Below are 18735 nucleotides of genomic sequence, written 5' to 3'. Positions count from 1 at the left end.
GGTGTTGTGCCGTCTCTAGGGCCAACAAAGGTCACTATCACCAGATGGACTCCTGTAGCAAATGCGTTCCCTCCGAGAACATTAAAGTATCTGTGTCTCCGTATGTCTATATGCCTGTATGGGCATTTCCTTAAATTCTTGTATTGCATGGTGACCTTTAGGTTGCACTCCATCAGAGTAAGGGGAATATCAACCCACGTTGAAGGACTGTGTGTACGCGTTTTCACAGCATCTGAATGAGTCTCTCACAGTTCATATAGAGGTTACACAGTGAAGGAGACGGATTGGACACATAAGCAAGGCCTCTCTCTCTCTCTCTCGTCCTCATTCCCTCTCTTTCTCGCTCGCTCTTTCAGTCTCTCAGCAGAGGGGGATTATCTCGACTCCTTCCGACGCTTCTGCCTTCAAAAATGAATTCTTAGCCTGCTGAATTCCAACAGGGCTCCCACCGTGTAACACCCCCCAACACACACACACACACACACACTCGCCGCTCACCCCTCCCCGCCTCGCCCGTCGTGCACAAGTGCTCCCCAGACGTGCACAGGCACACTCCGGCGTGGGAGAATGAAATGGCTGTCTTTAAAGCATCGGGGGCTGTTACAGCGGCCGCTGCGGCTTGCAAGTCGCTCATATGGGCTCTATGGCGTGGGGGCAGGGACGAAGATGGGACCAGGGATCCGTGCTGGCTGCGTTCCTCTTCGGTTGCGGGAAGCCGCTGAGGCGGAAAACTTGACGTGGGACTTGCTGACGAGTCGATTGCTGTGGCACATGCTAACGGAAACGGAGGGGGGCTTGTGCGGCGTAGACTCCCTCTCGCTGTCTTTGCCATGGTCTTTAAAGCCGCATTGATCGCTGTGGCGGTGACTAAAACGAGCTGCTGAGAATCCACAGATGAGACGCGTTCCTGTCACTGTGGAACAAATCAAACACTCATAATAAGGGCAGCTTCAGCTCAGGATGCAAAACGTATGGAAATAAGCCGTGCCTTGGCGACATTAAGGGCAAGAAGGAGCGTTAGGATCCACCGTGATATAAAGCGTGTCCCATTAGAATAATGACGATACTTTATTTGAGCAACGCAGCTCATAATATGCGGAGTAAGCATCTGTACAGAACCCAGATCTATAATATTTGAGATACACTATATGGACAAAAGTATTGGGACACCTGCTCGTTCATTGCTTGTTCTGAAATCAAGGGTATTAGAGTTTATCTTGCTTTTGTTGGAGTGACTGTCTCTACTGTCAGTGACAAGAGTGTGAGTCAGGATGTTGGATAATCACCACCACCACCACCCTTCATTGGTACTCCAGCTCCCCAACTCACCCCAGAAGTATTGGATAGACCATCATTCCAGAGAATACATGTCTTCCACTGCTCCACAGCTCAATGCTGGGAGCTTGGGACCCCTCTACCCACACCTGGCATGATTCTTGCTTCATTGTGTCCAGTTGTGCTCTCTCAGACTCCGGCCGCTGATAGCAAAATGGTATGGGGTTCGAATTCAACCCCAACCTGGGCCTTAGTGGTAGCGCATTAGACTGCTGAGCCATTGCTGAGAGCACAAAAATAATGCCATCTTACAACTGATGGAAGTTAAAATAATATTGTGTATCCTGATAATGTCTGTAAGTATCGTGGTATCACATTTTTAACATATCACCCAATTCCTGCTCTGAAGTAATAAAAACATTATGGTAAGGACGTCTGAACCTAATCGCATTAGACTTTCATAGCGTGTTGAGAACGTCGAGCAGCCGTTGATTGGATTCCGGTTATTTATGGATAATTGATTCCGCTACTCTCCTATCCCCCCCTGTCAGTGCCCCCCCCCTCATATTTCCCACTGCACCCTAAAAAAAAGCCATGCACCGCCAGCACAGAGGCTACATTAAAAGGGCCATGTAAAAATTAACTAGCGTAATGAGAGGATAAGTGACTTATTGGTGGTCCACTCATTGGATTCATTAGAGGCCGGTCTTTACGAGCATCGATCATGAGGCAAGCAGCCGAGAGCGGATTCTTCTGCTTTATGGAGCGTGGATTGTCACCTTGTTCCAATTATCCGTTACCTTTGACAGCCGGTAAGTGCGCAGGCATTACTAAAAGGACGAGGCCTCGTAATTAGCGCGCCGCAGCAGGGAGGGAATGTGAACTTGGGGCCAATCAGAGTCTTCCCTGGGTGCATTATCCACATCACAAGCCCTTCTTTTATACCTTGTTACTGCTCCTCGCTGAATTAGCGCATGGTAATGAACATGTCCGTAATTAGGGGGTTTTGGCGCTGATTGATTTTCAGTTTCAGCAGCTGCTGCTTTGCCATCGCAAGTTTTTCAGCTTGGAGCGAAGGAACTTGCCGCGCGTCCGGGCCGGATCTGTAAATAAACGGCTATGCCCTTGCTTTAGCGGCGTTCCGACTGTCTCCGCATGCAGCGGCGTGTGACCATGGCGCCGTATGAGCTCGTTTTTGTAGCAGCAATAAATGGACGGTATCTGGTGGGAGGAGATCAATGCAGGTTTGCATTTAGATGACAGAGCAGAGGTCAGCACGAACAGGCTTGGATAAAAATCGGCTTCATCCTTCACCGCGCGCGCCGCGAACCGAGCTCTCGACATAATTACCATGTTTTTTTCCATAATGTAAATTCATATGAGGTCCAGCAGCCCAATGGATTCCATGTTTCCGGCATCGCTGCCGTCCTCTTCCTTAGGAGAGGGGAGGCTTCTGGTTACGCTGCCGCAAATCAGTGTCAGAAAAGAAGGAAAATAAAAATAAGTCGATAAATAAATGATAAGTCGAGGAACGGCATACAAAATGAGGTCAGTGTGGTCACTGTAGGTCCAGAACCTTTCGGAATGAATGGGCACAGGGCAGAAACGACCCCATGCCCCCTGGACAGGGCACCAAACGTGGTTTTCTTAAAATCCCTTTTGGTACAAAAAGACTCGATGTAAAACCTAAACAAGCCTTACGCTCAGTACACGTGTCATGCTAGACTCTTGGGCAAGGGGAAAAGGTTCTATGTAAACCTAGCAATGGTTCTCAAACCTCCTAGTGGTCCATATGTTAGCTCAGTCCCTATGTGTTTTGAATTGGGTTGGAGCAAATCAGGTGGACCGTTTGCAGGTTCTTACAGAGCTTTGAGAGTTTGAGAACTACTACTATATGATACCAAAGATGGGTAGAGTTGTTTGACTTAACCTTTTTGGTTCTCTAAGGAACCATATACTATGTATTAGCATCTCTCTGCATTTCTCAATGAAATTACTGAGGGAACCCTCGTAGAAAGTGACTGGTCGCTTGTTGCTCTGGACAAACCTTCAGAGCCGAACCATCTGACCGGTATATAACTACATTTTTAAAAAGAGCCCTGCTACTGCAAGCTCAGTGACGGGACAGAAGCGCTACATCAGCGGACGACTTTGTTTGACCATGTTTAATTCATCGTGAGGGGGAGTTAAGGTGAAGGCAAGTCTAAGGCTGTGCTTCCAGCCAGTAATTTCAGGTGATTCCTTCTGTCGTCTGCATAGTAAAGGAAACGAGAAGGAGCGAGCGCCCGTGATTTGATACGGCAGCGGAGAACTCGGGCACGGGTTTTGTTTTTCTCATTTCGACTTTGTGACTGAGTGCGTCGGCCAATCAGGCTGCTTATCCTCGGAGGGTGCCGCTCAGAAAAACAAGACGAAGGCGTAGAAACGAGAGAAACCTTGACATACAAAAGAGGCTCATTGCGGTGCTCCACGGTACACCGCTATCAGATTCACTTAACGACTTAAGCAAGGGGAAATACTGCCTGCAAATGAGTACCTGTCAGCTAGGTGACTCGAGAACATGCAAATCCACAGGCAGCGAGGGAGCGAGTCATCTGTCGAGAATGAGGTGCGCAGGGACGCGAGGCTGCTCGCTGTCACGCTGAAGAAAATGAATTTTGGCCGCAGGTCATGCCCCCACCCACTCCTTTTCTTCTGTTCCCCGCCTATAACTAGCGAAACAATTTTCGGATTGTCATTCGCCCGGGTCGCCTGTCCACCTTTTTCTTGCACACTGGATTCCTCTGCGATCATATAAAGAAAAAAAAAAGGACCTGATGGAAGCTGCAACTGTGTTCGATCGGCAGCTACGACTTCAAGCCAGAGAGCGCTTCACTTTCGGGGAAGCAAGTTTCAAAGGTACTCCAAGGGCGCCCGAGCTCAGAGTGTTGGCACCGTCCCTGATGCCTACCATCTGCCGCGGAGTGGTGCCTGCCACTCGGTGCTAGACTTAAAAAGCAGTCTTACAAGTATAATCACGCTTTTTTTAAAAAGCTAAATCACATGGAAATTGACCGGTATCATCCTACTCAGCTTATAATGAAGTACGTAGGCCTGGATCAGATCAGCTTCTGGATGAATAATAATCATTTCCAAATGGTTTGAGAGCCAACAAATCAAAGGCAGCAGGGCTTTCATTCTCGCAGGGATTTCTCTCCATGCAGTATTCGTCTAATCCACTATGAAGGGGGGAGGAATACAAAAAAAGGAAACCTCAGACCTATAGATGTCACGTGAGAACGTAAAACCTCACGTGAACGTTGACACCTAGCTGACGGCGCGAGCGAATTCGCTTCAAGCGGAGCCGGCGCTGACAATTGAGCCAGGATTAGTTGATACCTTTTTTAAAATATCAGCAGTGTTTTCACATGGACTCCCACAGCGTAATTGGCTCGGACATCGTAGGTAAGCTTTCTGTGCTCCCAGCGGGGCCGAGACCCAGATTAGAACATTATACAATTTTAGCATCTAATTTCCAAGAGCTCTGTTGTGGTTTGTAATGAAATGAGTAATGCAGAATGGAGAAAGCCGTGCAACCGCTGGAGTTAGATATTCCGCACCTGACTAGAATGCTTTAAAAAAAAAAAAAGAAAAAAGTTCCCCTCTGCTCTCTGCCACAGTTCTGGTCTCCTTTGAGACGGAGGTGGTAGAAACACAAAGGCAGGTGGAACAGGAAGAAGACTAATGTTCTGAATTATTTAGAGTCAGCTTAGCGCTTTATGGCATGAACTTTGAAATCCCAGCCAGCGTTGTTCACTTTCTGATCTGATTTGGTTGCTTCCTTATCACCCTTGGGACGACGCATGCCGCATGCTCTCGTGATGTTCCCGGTCTGTTGGCGTTTCCCCCACCCCGGTGCTTCTGCACATAAAGCAGGTATGAAGACACACGGGATACTTTTGAAGTCAAGATGGCTTTCAGAGACAGCTCTCGCTCGTGTTTGCTACTTCTGAGAGTTTCACACGATGCCATTTCGCTCTTTGGTCAGGAAAAGAGCAGATCGTACTTCGCCCAGAAGAAGTTCTGATGGCCTGCTGAGAGGATGCTTGATGGAAATGCAGATTTTGACATTTGTCCCTCTTCTGTGAATGGCATCGAACCCTCTTCCTGGTTTCTGGAAGGTATTCAGCGTGAAATTCTTGCACTTGCAAAATTCTTTTTTTTTTTCGGGAACACACCTCTACCTGCCCCTAGCACTAGCAGTGCTCCCAACACTAAAAGGGTAAGGCCTCTGTCCCAGCTGGTCCCCAGCTCCATCGCATCAGCTTACGGATGCTTGTGCCGGCCAACACCGCTTAAGACGGCCAGTTGTGCTCCCTCCGACTCCGACCGCTGATGGCAAGAAATTCCTGCGCTCGTTCTTCGAGCGATGCCATAGAAGAACCATTTTTATCAGTCCGACCGCTTGGGAACCGTTTGGGGAACTGAGAACCAGATGCCGAGAGGTGGCCAGGCTACTCGCGTGCCGCTCCGTTTGATGCTTTACACTCGAGTCTAGCCCAGATAGTGTGAATCGGAGCATGGCAGCGAAAGAGACCGCAGAGCCCGCATGATAGTGAGCTGTCTGTATTCATTAGGGCTGGCCGAGGCGCAGGGCTTTACACAGTCAGTCCGAGGTCAGAGGGATGGAATACACAGTGTGGCGGATGGGCGGGCGGGCAGCCAGCCAGCCAGCGCAGCAGTAGGTGAGAACATGCTGTGCTGAACTGAAAGTTTCAGCTTTATTATTTTATTTATTTGTATTTATTTCGCCTCTCTCTCTGTCGCCCACCAGCTTCAGCGTTTCACAGTTGTAGCAGAGTTTTGCTGGCAGGAGATCGAGAGAAACTTTCCGATGTCCAGTCAAAATATTTGCATATTCGGTGCTGTGCGCAAGTCAGAGACCACCCTTTATTAAATCTCCCGTCAAACGGTGATGAAGCAAGTTCTTTATTTCTCAGGGATTTGGAGGAGCGGTTCAAAGATGATCCACTTGTAGAAGGACCGAGGCTTCCAGGAAAAGGAAAAACTTTCAAACGGATGCTTTCAAATAGGACAAGACCTGGTAGACCTTTAGAAGGGAAAGAGCACCTTCATCTTTCATCAGACTACTACTGAGGACTCTTCGCAGTAAGTGGAGTTATGACATTCAGTTATCGTTCTCAAGTCATGTCGCAAACGTAACTCGGTCATGCAGATTCCTCCTGTACAACATCCGGAGAATTTGACCCTTCCTGTCTAGAGAGTCGCCCAGGTGCTCGTTCAGTCTCTCGTCACTTCAAGACTTGACTGCTGCAACTCTCCTCTGGCTGGTCTCCCTCTGCGCACCATCAGGGTCGTCTTCAACGTTCCTAAATTCATCCATGTCTCTCCACTGCTGCGTTCTCTCTTCACTGGCTTCCTGTAGCTGCTTCCCGCATCAGATTCAAAACACTGACGCTGGTCTACAAAGCCCAAAAAGGACCAGACAGCCCCTCCGTACTTGATGGCAGTGGTCAAAAGCCGATCCGCACCAAGAGCCCTTCCAGCTTCAAGTACGGCTCGGCTCGACCCGCCATCCCTCAAAATCCACAGAAGACAAGCATCCAGGCTTTTTTCTGTCCTGGCACCAAAGTGGTGGAACGAGCTTCCCCTCTTCAGAGTGGTCTCCTTATTAGTCTAAACTTAGAGGATCTTTGAAACTTTTGCCTATTCAAACTAGCTGAGGTTTTTCTTGGTTAAATAGCAAAGCACTTTTGTAAGTCGCTCTGGATAAGAGCGTCTACCTCCTGGATGCGTTTATATGGCCCGGCCTTATCCAGATATTATCCCGATGCTCGAAAACACATTAACTCCTGGTGCTTGGTGAATGTTAAGTGGCTATTAAATGTGGTTTGGGAAGACGTGGCTGGTGGTGAGAAGCGACATCCAGAAAAAAAGTAAAGGTGGAGGTTGGGTGCTTGAAGCACTTCTTGGTTAGGCCCTGTATTTTCCCATGTAAATAAATGTTCTGTTGTGCTTCTTGGTGCCGATAAATGTTTTTTTTATCAATGGTATTTACCAGTGCTCGCTTTCGGACTGACTGGGAAATGCAGTCAGTGATACAGTGTGAGCTCTGTAGAAGCACTCTTCACTCTGTTGGGGTTATACGTGTTAGCAATAATAAGTACTACTACCGATCTTTTGTGGGTGTGCAAATGCAACGTGGTCATCGTCTTGTTTACCCATTTAAAGCCGCAAGAAACGTGGGAGGTTGTGGCTCTATTGGGTAGCAGTGGGCAGAATTGGATTTGGTGGCAGTATAATGACTTTCCGGGCTTTTTTTTGTGTGTTTTTCTTTTTTTTTTTTTTTTTGGTTTCCCGCCACTGACAGGCTTAGCTCTATCAGGCGCTCTCCAGCCAGCGTTGATGGGCTGGCGGTTTTATTCCAGCGTGAATCCCCAAGATGGCATGAACACAGCCGTCTTGTTCCTTGTTGTTCTGCCCTCTAGAGAAATGCCGAGATTGGAACGGGGAAGGAAGAGAGGCTGGGTTTTGAACGGCCGCCTTGTTTTCGCCAGAATCTCATCTGCTGTCTTTGGAATGAGCTTCTCTGTAGCCTGTTGTGAGTGTGTGAGTGTGTGTGTGTGTGTGTGTGTCTCTCTCTCTCTCTCTCTCGCTTTTTCTCTGCTCTCTGCTGTCTCGCTCTCCCTCCGTGATTATTTATATTTGATCAAAATACAATAACCTACCCTCGAATGTGTACACAGTCCTGGAACTCGATACTGGAAGGGCCGTTCTCCTCCACGAGATGAGATGCATTCGGGCTCATCAGTCAAACACAAAGCATTCCGTTTCCTGCCTTTGCTTATGCCTTTTCAATTCATCAGGCCCTCGCCCGGAGTAGGCCGCACCTCGTCTTCTGTGGACGAGAGGGGGGGAATGAATAAATAAATAAATAAATAAAATAAAATAGGGCTCCATTTGTTCTGCTGATATTCTTCATTTTGTGGCCTGTTAACAGAAATCAATGGCACGCGGCCCAAAGGGAAATTATCGTATTTACAATGTGGAAAAAGAGGACGAAAAACGTAGGACTCTGAGCGCCTGAATTGGAACGTTTTTCTCAAGGTTGATGAGCAAGAAAGAGCGTCTAATTATCGTCCGCTGTCAGCTTTTAGTTAACTGATGTAAAAACGTGACCCGACAGAAACTAACCGGCTCTCCTTCCGCAGGAACTGCAGGGGATGCTGCTCCTGATGCTCCCTCGGTGGGCGGGACTCTACCTCACTTCCTGCAGGAGCCGGAGGACGCCTACATCATCAAGAGCAACCCGATCAGGCTGCGGTGCCGCGCCGCTCCCGCCCTTCAGATTTTCTTCAAGTGCAACGGGGACTGGGTCCATCAGAACCAGCATACTTCCCAAGAGTACATGGACCAGGACACTGGTATGTACTTGTACTTGTACTGTCTGCATACTGCTGCTTCTGGTCTGGTGATGATGGTGGTGGTACACCAGCTAGCAATAGATCACGCACCCCATTTAACAGCAGAACCGTCAGGCCGCACCTTTCCTCAGCCAGCCAGGCTTTGAGGAGGGAGGTGAGTGTGCTTCTTGGAAGTGGTTCTGGGTGAATTATCCATGCTGTAATATGACAGACTTTAGGCAATTAGCCACTGAAGATGACTTGTGAAATAGGGCTACTATGAGGTGCTGCTAAATCAGTACCTGGAAATACAATACGAGAGAGCTAACAGGCCGACATCTGCACACTTCTACACAAACAACAGAACACGTCAATTTTTCTACTTATTTATTTCATACTGCCAATTAAACCACCCGTTTATAGCTCCCTATAGCGCTAGCAATGCCCCCGACACTAGATACATGTGAATTCAGCCACTGGCTGTTTTTTTAACTTTCCCAACCATCACAAGGCAGCCAACACGCTCCGAGGAAAGCACCAGGTCCCCAGCTCTGCCATTTAACAGACTCATAGGGAGCAGGGTAATCACTGAAATGTGCAGGTCAGGGCTTCCTACAAGAACAACTGATTGAACAGCTGTTGTCAGCTTGATGGCTTTAAAAAAAACAAAAAAAACAACAACAAAAATACAGAATAAGCATTGGCCTTATCAGGAGGTCATGAGCTCAATATCCAGTGATGCCACAGTCATGCATGGTCAGAAGTCTTCCCCATCACTCAACACACTGTTAACCTAACAGCACTGGCAGTTGGTGTTCTCCTCCAAGTGCTGCCGAAACCACCCAGTGTGGACCCTACTCCGTTAGGTCCATGTGGGAAGATCTAACGCGTTCCTCCCAGCTCTTAGAAAGCAGACTATGGTGGAAATGCTCTGTTCTACAAGCCAGAGAACCACTCTTCCCTCATTGGTTCTAAACCGGCTCAGAACGGTGCATTCAGAACCGAGGAGGAGGCTAATGCTAATGCACACCTGAGCTAAGAGGTCGGGTAGGTCAGTTAGACTGGACTGTAAGACATTAAACACTATAGACAGCAGAGCTTTGGGCTGCATTATTCATAGAGACACACAAAGATCAGATCGTTATCGGTCGACAGTCAAACGACGTTAAATATACGCTCATTATTCTGATGATATTACTATAGTACTTTCAAAGTAGGCTCCTTTTAAAAGAGTTTTCACTCAAGACTTCATTTTTGCAGTGAGCCGTTCAGCCCCACAGGTGGAACGAGGCTTTTGGTGCTCAGCTGTTGCTTCCACGCCAAGCTCCATATCCGTGCAGTAGCACCGAATCCAGAAAACCTCGTAAAGCCATAAGCACTGCTGACGTGCTGCTAACTTCCCCATTTGAGTTTATTTCTGGCACTTACTCGCCTTCACTTGATGAACGCCAGTAAATAACACCTGCCACCTTCTTCTTGAAGCCTGCGAAGTTGTCAAATCCCCTTATTCCCTTTTAACCTGTCAATTTTTCCTGCTCTCTTTCCACTTGGGTCCCAACTTGTTTATGTACTTTGATTCCTCCGGTCTTGTCAGGTGCGCCATTCACAAAAAACAAAATAAACCCAAAGCTGTGACGGCACCTTTCGAGAAGTTCCGATGGCATGTCTTTATGTCTTTTGCAGCTTGTGCACAAAAAGCGGTCATGTTTCAAGCAATTTAGCTCCAATCAGCGACGGTGTCGGAGAAACGAACACAACGGCGTTCTGATGAGAGCGAGATTTCCTGCAGGGATTTCCAGAAGAAAACACAAACTAATCCAACAGCCTCAGTGAAATGTGCTGTGATTAGTTTGCACGGAGGCAAAGAAAGGAAGGCTGGCTGCCTCGCATTCATGAAGCCTCCGCGGCAGGAAGAGGCTCTTAATTGCTTGTGGAAGTTCATTATTGTGCGATTGCTGTGCTGTGAAATTGTTGGGCGACTGATAACGGGGATAGGGATAGGGAGGGCTCGGGTGATTTTCTGGCCTGAATGTTTGTTTTTTTTTGGGGGGGGGGGGCGGGGGGGGGACATGAGGGCGAAGAAAGTTTTCTCAGAATTAGTGAATTGGGTTGATGATGTTGGAACAGTGTTTGAGGTGGTCTGGCGGGTACTGAACAGTCGACGTGTTGGGTGTGAAGAAATGGGCAGCGTGAAGACCTGAGCACCTTTGACAAGGGTCAGATCTGTAGGTCCACTGTATAACATTTTTAAATAATTACCTCAAATTAAATACATATAAACAGGTGGGGTGAGGTTTTGTTAGATTTTAGCCTAAATTATTCAATATATATATATATATATATATATATATATATATATATATATATATATATATATATATATATATAGTAAAAATGATCTCAAACTTTTGCATTGTAGTATATGATATATAGTTACTTTTTTTATTTAAAAGTAAATTAACAGATGCTAGCTCATTAGCATACCTAAAAGAGCTCGGTTTTTAATTGATTTATTTACACGTTCTGATTCCATAACTGTTCATAATTGGTATATTTCTGCAGCTGCATTTATGTCTCTAAAGCTATTCTAATTAAACGAGGGAGGAATTAACATGACGCATTTGGCATTTGCGGACGATTTTATCCCGATCTAAAAATCACCACATACAGGTTTTAATGGCAGATTTGATGCGTTGTCCAATTACTGTGTTCTGGTTCTGGTTCTGCTCTGTCTGGCTGTATCATCAAGAGTGGTCATTGCCTTTCTTGAAAATAAATACTCCCACCCTCACCCTGGCCTGCGGTGTTGCCTAGGCGATGAAATGTGCCAGCCGAGGCTTCGAGTGGATTTGCAATTAAAAGAGCCGCGGAAACCGGCGCTCCTCAGCCTGCGAGAAGAGTGGCTTTATATCAAAGCTAAACTCATAACCTCCGATAATGACACCCTTTACAGCGCCTGCCGCTGCCACAGCGTAATGGACGACAAAAATGGGGGATTGGATTAGAGCGAGGCGCTAATCGCAGGCACAGATCTACAAAGAATTGGACTTTATTGATTAGGACACGGGCCCTCAGTGCCATAGCAAGCAGCTGATAGGATCTCTTATTTACCAGCGGGCCAGATGAGACCTGGACACTGATAAAGCAGGCTGCCAATGCCCTTGAGTTTAGTCAGCATATGGGGGAGGCAGGACAGTCCAACCAGGCAGAATAAGGCACCAATTACCAAGGTGACGGTGTTAAGTGGAGGCGAATGTGGCGTCTGCAGCAATCTTCACCTAAATTGACAATTTCAAGCCATTTCTTCGGGGTGGACAATTGGTAGAACGAAGCGAATGGAGGAACGCTGTTACTGTAGGAGTGAAAGTTAGCAAAGATGGACTCGCATTAGAGCATCTGTGCTTATTACACCATTGGTGGGGAACATTTTGTTTGTGCTGGGTTGGAGTTACACCAGTCAGCCATAAGATTGAAACCACTGAGAGCTGAAGTGAAGAACATGTGGTTTTCTGGTTCCAATGGCAACCGTCAAGGGATAGACATATTAAGGAAATACAGGCAAGTGTAAGAATCTGAGGCACCTTGATAAAGATCATGGGCGCCTAGGGGCTGTGGATGCTCTTGTCGACTGGTCAGATCTGTTTTGCTGGTGGTTTTAATGTAATGGCTAATTGGTGCACTACTTGGTAAACCTAAATGCTAGTAGTTAGCTGTGATCACCATTACTGCATTACTCAGCCCTTCAGAGGGAGATAGTTACCCAACCTGAAAAACTCAGATTAGCTTGATGCTGTTAGCACAAAGCTAACTATCTAATCTTACCAGGGGAAGCTAGGGGAAGTCGTCTTTCTATTCTTTTTGGGTATTATGGCTGGGGGTGTTCTTAAGAAGGCCTAAGCTGTAGGACCGTGGCAGGGTGTGGGTAGAAATGCCCATCTACTTTCAGTTCAACGTACAAGGTCTATATAAAAACCGTCCAGCCGCGACATCCTAACTATGTTGGATACCCATGTGTCCAAACTTTAGACTGGTATTGTGTATGTGGGTGTATATAATAATAAATATTTCCCTATCATGTTTGTGTAATGGTACAAAAATCAAAAAATATTTTTTTGTTAGTACATTTTAGTCAATTTCACATGTCTGTATTTGCCAACATCACATTTTCCATCTAAAATAAGTTTCTTCTTTTTGTTTAATCAAACCTTTATTATTTCCAGGATAGGATCATATATCATATGATCTATATTTATTACAAATAAAACCTTACTTTGTGTTCAAATGTGGTGATTTGTGTATGCCACAGTTTGATTTACCACCCCGTCACACCAGCTTGTTTAGTTTATAAATGTCGCGTGACTTGGTTCTGTTATTTATTTACGTTGTTTCTGTTGCTTTTTCATGTTCGGCAGTGTCAGTAAGGCTCAACTTAACCACCCCGTCACGCAAAATCGTTTTAAATTGTTTTAAAAAGTCAGGAACTTGACCACTTGCTGAAATGTAGCCATTTAGGAGTAATTTTATCTCCCATGTCTAAATCAAATTAGATTATTAATAAGGATTTTTTTACTTGAGAGAGGGAAATGTTCAATTCCCACCCCCCCCCCCCCCAAAAAAAAAATGTTTGGTTAAGATTTTGCTCTTGATGAAAATGTGGAAATGGCCCCCATTTCTTAGAATGAGTCAACAGTTCTAATCTCATAATAGATTCAAACTAAATTCTGAATGCTCATCATACTATCATGAATACTGGCACACTGTCTTACTATGACCAACAGCCGTTTTCATTTAAAGGAAATATTTTTCCAGTGTTTTAATAATACATGAAACGGAGTTAATTAGGGCCAGCTGTCTTATCTGGCCGAGACTCTAATCAGAGATTAATGTTTCGTTGTAGATTCAGGACCGTCACTGATAACAGCAGCCGCCAGGATTAGCTACGTTATCACGTGGGTGTTAATAATTTATTTGTTAATGTTTTGAGAAAGTCAGGCCCCTCATCTATTATTCAGACAGTGTCTTTCAGGAGGCATTAAAACACCCATCAGATTAGAGTGAAGAAATTCCCTTCCCTGATTAGCAAGTACCCCCTTGGGTGGTCGGGGACCCGCCAGTTTCGAGACCAGCAGAAGACATTTAAAAGAAAGAGAATTCTTCACCGGGGGAGGCTGCTAGCACTTAAAGCAGCGTTAGGCAAGAATTCAGGAATATACTTTACTTTCACACCACAGTCGTAAATACAAGTAAATGACAGGGTTTTCTAATGAGGGATCCTGTACACCACTTCATAGTGCACTAATTAGCAGCGAATGGAAGAAGGAGTTTCAAAGGGTAAGGGAGGAACTCTAAAAGACTTGCCACCCATAGAGGAAAGCCTGAATCTAGAACAGGCAGGGGACCAGAATCAGAGGAGCTTTGCTTGCATGAAGAAGTAGTAGTATGTATGTGCAAGGCCGAGCAAGGCCAGTGCAGCTGATGCAGTATCGGGGTGATATGAGTAGATTTCTTAGCGTGTACTAGGACTCCACACTCTGGCAGTGTGTGTAATGTAGGGCACCTTTGGAGACACCCAAGTATGGTCTATAGCCCTTTGTGGACATGGGTAGGTTTACTACAGGAGGTCTGTAAAACGACTATAGCTATAGGCTACACTACATGTACTACATGGCTTGTCTTCTTGATTTGAGTATTGAACAACTTTGAAAGTATGCAATCCTTGAGGAACACCTTACGAGGTACAAGATCTCCCCTCATGAGAAGCACCTTAAGAACTTCCAAAAGTTCCTCAATGATCTCAAAGTTCCTCAGAGTTCCTCAATGCCTCCTCCACAGGATACGTTAGAATGGTCACTCACGTCGATCATTTCGCACGGGATTAATAAGAGTTTAGAGAACTCGGATAGTGCTTACATCGCCCCACCTCCCCATCTACAACTACCTATAATGCGAAACCTCATTTCTACAGCCCCTTGGCCTTGAATGCACTCCGACGTCACCAGCCTTCTCAAGCACTCAGCTCCCGATGTTGAAGAATCCATTTCTGCAGTAGAGTATAATGGCCTCAGTCACCGCTAATTACAGTTGATTAGTTTGCCAGTATATCTCTCGTACTCTAAATTGCCTTGGCACTCTTGGTGCTGCCCTCCTCACACAACGCTACAATTAGGAGAACAAGGCAGAGCGTGCAGTTGACTGCAGTCCGCAGCGTACGGTGCTACAGCGTGTATTTTCCTCTGCAGGCCTTCGAGCTGCGCCTGCTGTAGAAATACGTTAAGTAGATGATGCATATTCCCGAGCTGACCTGCATTACCAGTGTATCTTCTCTTCACAGGTGCCTGAATCACTTTGGCTTTCACCACCACTAAAGTGGGCCAAGTCTCGCACCTGGCGGAGGCGAGGGGGATATTTCATACACGTCTCTGACTTATTTTTTAACTGTGTATCTCTGCAGGAAACAAACTTCGATATCCAGGGCTGTTTTTCTTTTTTCCCGCACAGCTTCTAATGTCTGTTTATTTACTGAATTTAATGTTGTCCTGAAGCTGGCATGTAAGGTTACGCTTACTGAGTTACCTCGTTGTTGATCCCTACCTCCACCACACCAGCTGGCAGGCGGCTGTGCCGGCCAGCGTTGCTTAAGAGGAGGGAGGTTGTGCTCTTTCCGACTCTGGACTCTGATTGAAAAGCAGCAAGGCTCAGGATTTGAACTTGCAGCCCCCGTCCCATGTGACTTTGCACTGTTTCCGGTCTGCGACATGGAAGCAACGTGAAATCACAAGTCAGCTCAAATCACCAAGCCAGCTAAGCAACTGGAGCAGCCCAAATCATAATCGAGGTAATCATCTAGGGTCATATCACCCAGTTATTCTTTTTTTTATAGGTAGGTATAGATTTTTCACAGGAATACTTGAGTATTTTCCACCTCAGCTGGACATTAGCAGCCCGAAATCAGCGACTGGGTCAAAGCTCCGACACTCGATTTCTGTTCCGAGAGCTGTTTCCACTCCACTCAAACCCGAGCGAGCGAGATCGCTGCGCCCAGATGTCACTGGTACCTAATTACGGCTGCAATCAGCTCTAAAAATCATCCAGTTTGCTGGAGGAGCTGCAGAAGTGCTGTGCGTTTGCTCTTTTCACACTGCGGCGTCGGGCTGCACGGCAGAGCTATCGTTCCTGACTTCGGAGGAGCAGTGAAATGTGCAGGAAAACTTTTGAATGAAGGAAGGACGGCCGCAGCTCTCGCTGTGCCCTTGTCATCGCCTCTTGCCCCTAAATGACGAGCTTAATCGCGTCTGCGGCTCATAGACCCATACAGTGGGGGGTCGTGCCATTACGGTTTATTGCTTGCGGAGGGGGAACGGCGCCCTGATCACTGCACTGGGTGTCTGAGGAGCACCGGGGAGTGTGAATCTTATCACGGCTCAGCAGAGTTCCCACAAAGGCTCCCTCTTGTGCCCGACAAATTGGAAGCAAATGTTGAATGGCGGCCCCGGTGGACATGAAGCCACCGCTGGGAACTCCGCACTTGCCCATGATTGATAAGCAGCTGCATCTCACCTGGCCTTTGGAGATCTTAACACTCAGGGTCACATTCATCCAACCTCCCAGACTGAGACAGACAGGAATTTGGCAGAAACTGGGCAAAAATTCTGCAAGTAAAATTCCCAGAACAGAAATTGTTCACTTATATAGGAAAGAGGAGGTAAACGGAGTATGGCCAGACATCAGGTTCCGCTTCTTCTGTCACTCTGGCTCACAACCACTGGACAGCTGCAGACTGGAAAGTTGTAGCCTGGTCTGATGGAACATCACCCAGCCTTCCTTGTGTTGACCCAAGCCATTTAACTTTTCCACCAGAGAGCAGAGCTCGAGTATCAGAGTATCTAGAGGAGTTGTGAATTAGTAAGTCATGGTCCATGGTCTACAGAAGGAGCAGAATCAGACAGAGAGACATGAGCAGTTCACCTGAAACAACCCCATAACGACTTTAATTAAACAAGCCAGCCTCTCCAACAGAAAACAACACAAGCGAGGTGCTGAAAATGTCAACCAAGGATAGAGGTAGCATGTAGGGGAGGGGGAAGGCAGAGGCTAGGAGAAGGGCAGCTGAGGGCAGGGGAAACTGGGTCAGCTGGAACGTCTCCTGGGCCTCAGTCTCCTGAGAAGGGGAGAGAGAGCGCGAGTGCAGTATAACAAGGCAGAAACAACACAGCGTTGGTACGACACACAGCCGCTGGGAGCAAGGAACCCGTCTGACTGCTATCTATTGCTGAGTTACTATGCTGGCGTGGGGGGCAGCAGTGGTCAGGACCAGGTGACTCAATCACCGCTCTCCAGCCATATGTCTTTGGGCAGGTTTTTAAGAGTGAGGCTGTCCAAAACAGGGGTGCTGAATTGCTGGCTTGAGCTTTCAGCACCATGGACAGCAGTAAATCCGCCCGCACTCTTAAAAAGGGCTTATTTAACTTTAAGCTAATGGTTCTATATAGGAGCTTTTCAGCTCGAAGGACCGTTTGAATGGTTAAATGGCTCTTAGCTTAGTCAAATTGGGAAAAAGTGTTTATATAGGACTAGGTTTAGTGCCCATTGTTGCTCAGAGTCTATAATTAAGTAGTGTTTTTCAGACGTCAGTTCACAGTGCTTTTTAAATGAGGTGCAACAATCGGAGCAGCCAGTAGTAAAGTCTCAAAAATACCACACATTACAGATCATTCCGACTGTAATGAAAATCAGAATTGAAGAAGTGCTTAGAAATACAGTGTTACCTTTGTTCTTTATTATTATCATTTATATAAAAGTGAAACAAGAACTAATTAAAACTCCGGCACTTAATTTTTTGTTTCACTTTGCACCTCAGTACATTTTGGCTTAGGCTGCAGCCAAGGTTTTCTTATTTGGTGAGATTTTTGCTTTTTTTTGTTTTTTTTCTCCTGTTGGATTCAAATTAATTATGACCGCACGGACACCGAGCCGGTCCCAGTCCGGCACTCTGGCTGCGAGGTGCTTAATGAATATGGATCCTGGGCTGGTAATCAAAAGGCATCTCAGTTAAGGAGCTTTGTTTCATGGCCAGTCTTGAGCGACTGAAATCAATACAAATGGGGAGGAATCGAATCCTAAATCAGCACTCGCAGAGGCTTTACGAACGCCGGCCCCTGAGGCCGCATCTCAGCATCTCATCGTCTGGATCCGGATCAGCGCCGCCTCATGCCACGCAGCGACGAAGGTCAATAAGGAACGTGGGAAACCTGATCTCGCATCAGCACTGCTATTTTCGGACGCATTGCGAACGCAGGCCCTCTGGAGAGGATCGGCCAAGACGAGACTGCGACAAACGAGCAGTGGCATGATTTTTCCCTTTGGTGCACGTCCGCCCGACCCGTCTGGAGCCAGTTCTGCTCTTAATGACAGCTATTGCTGGGAATTAAGGCTGCATGCTCGAGGATCTACTGGAGGGGAGAGTGGGAGCGCATCGCATGAAACCGGAATGGACGCACAGCGGCCGGTAACGGTTCTGTCTTTCAGAGCGTTCGCTTTCTGGTGAGGACAGCGTGAGGGAGCAGCTGTGCACTGGAAACCCTTGGAGGAACTGGATTTAGATACACTAGGAAAAAATGAAGCCGGCACAGGCTCTCAAGGGTAGATGTTATTAAAAGAATTACTTTGCCATGCACGGTACAATATGGGAAGATGAAAAAGACTGACTGGAATCTACAATGCCCTGCAAAATTGATATTTTCACTGTACATGCATTAAAGATGAAGTTGGAGGATGAATGTGAAGTAGTCAAGAGTCAAGAATGTCACCTAGACGTGGATGATTGAATTGTCAGGTATTACTATAAGCAACATAGATGAAACACCATCTCATAATCCGTCATAACTCTTTTTATCCGTCAAGTTTATTTCCCATTTTTTACCAATTTGGATCGCCTATTACCCCACCCATGTAGACACACATTCTCCCCCTATCACATGCAGTGCTCCTGGCACTGGGAGGGGGAAGACCAACACACACCTTTAACACATATGCAGTCAGACAGCACCTTAGTACTTGG

At 46.6% G+C, this 18735-nt stretch overlaps 1 protein-coding gene across 5 annotated transcripts in view; it reads left to right on the top strand.

The window, feature by feature from the left end:
* unc5db (unc-5 netrin receptor Db) overlaps positions 1 to 18735 on the top strand; it is a 169944-nt gene that overhangs the window by 67330 nt on the left and 83879 nt on the right. For all 5 annotated transcript variants that reach the window (XM_072665227.1, XM_072665225.1, XM_072665228.1 and 2 more), the window contains exon 2: positions 8487 to 8699. In XM_072665227.1, the coding sequence (XP_072521328.1) occupies positions 8487 to 8699 (213 nt within the window). The remainder of the gene's footprint in view (positions 1 to 8486; positions 8700 to 18735) is intronic.

Source organism: Salminus brasiliensis, chromosome 20 (assembly GCF_030463535.1).
Source record: "Salminus brasiliensis chromosome 20, fSalBra1.hap2, whole genome shotgun sequence".
NCBI lineage: Eukaryota > Metazoa > Chordata > Actinopteri > Characiformes > Bryconidae > Salminus > Salminus brasiliensis.
Note: the sequence above shows the minus strand (reverse complement) of the source record. Positions and strands in the feature narration are given on the sequence as shown.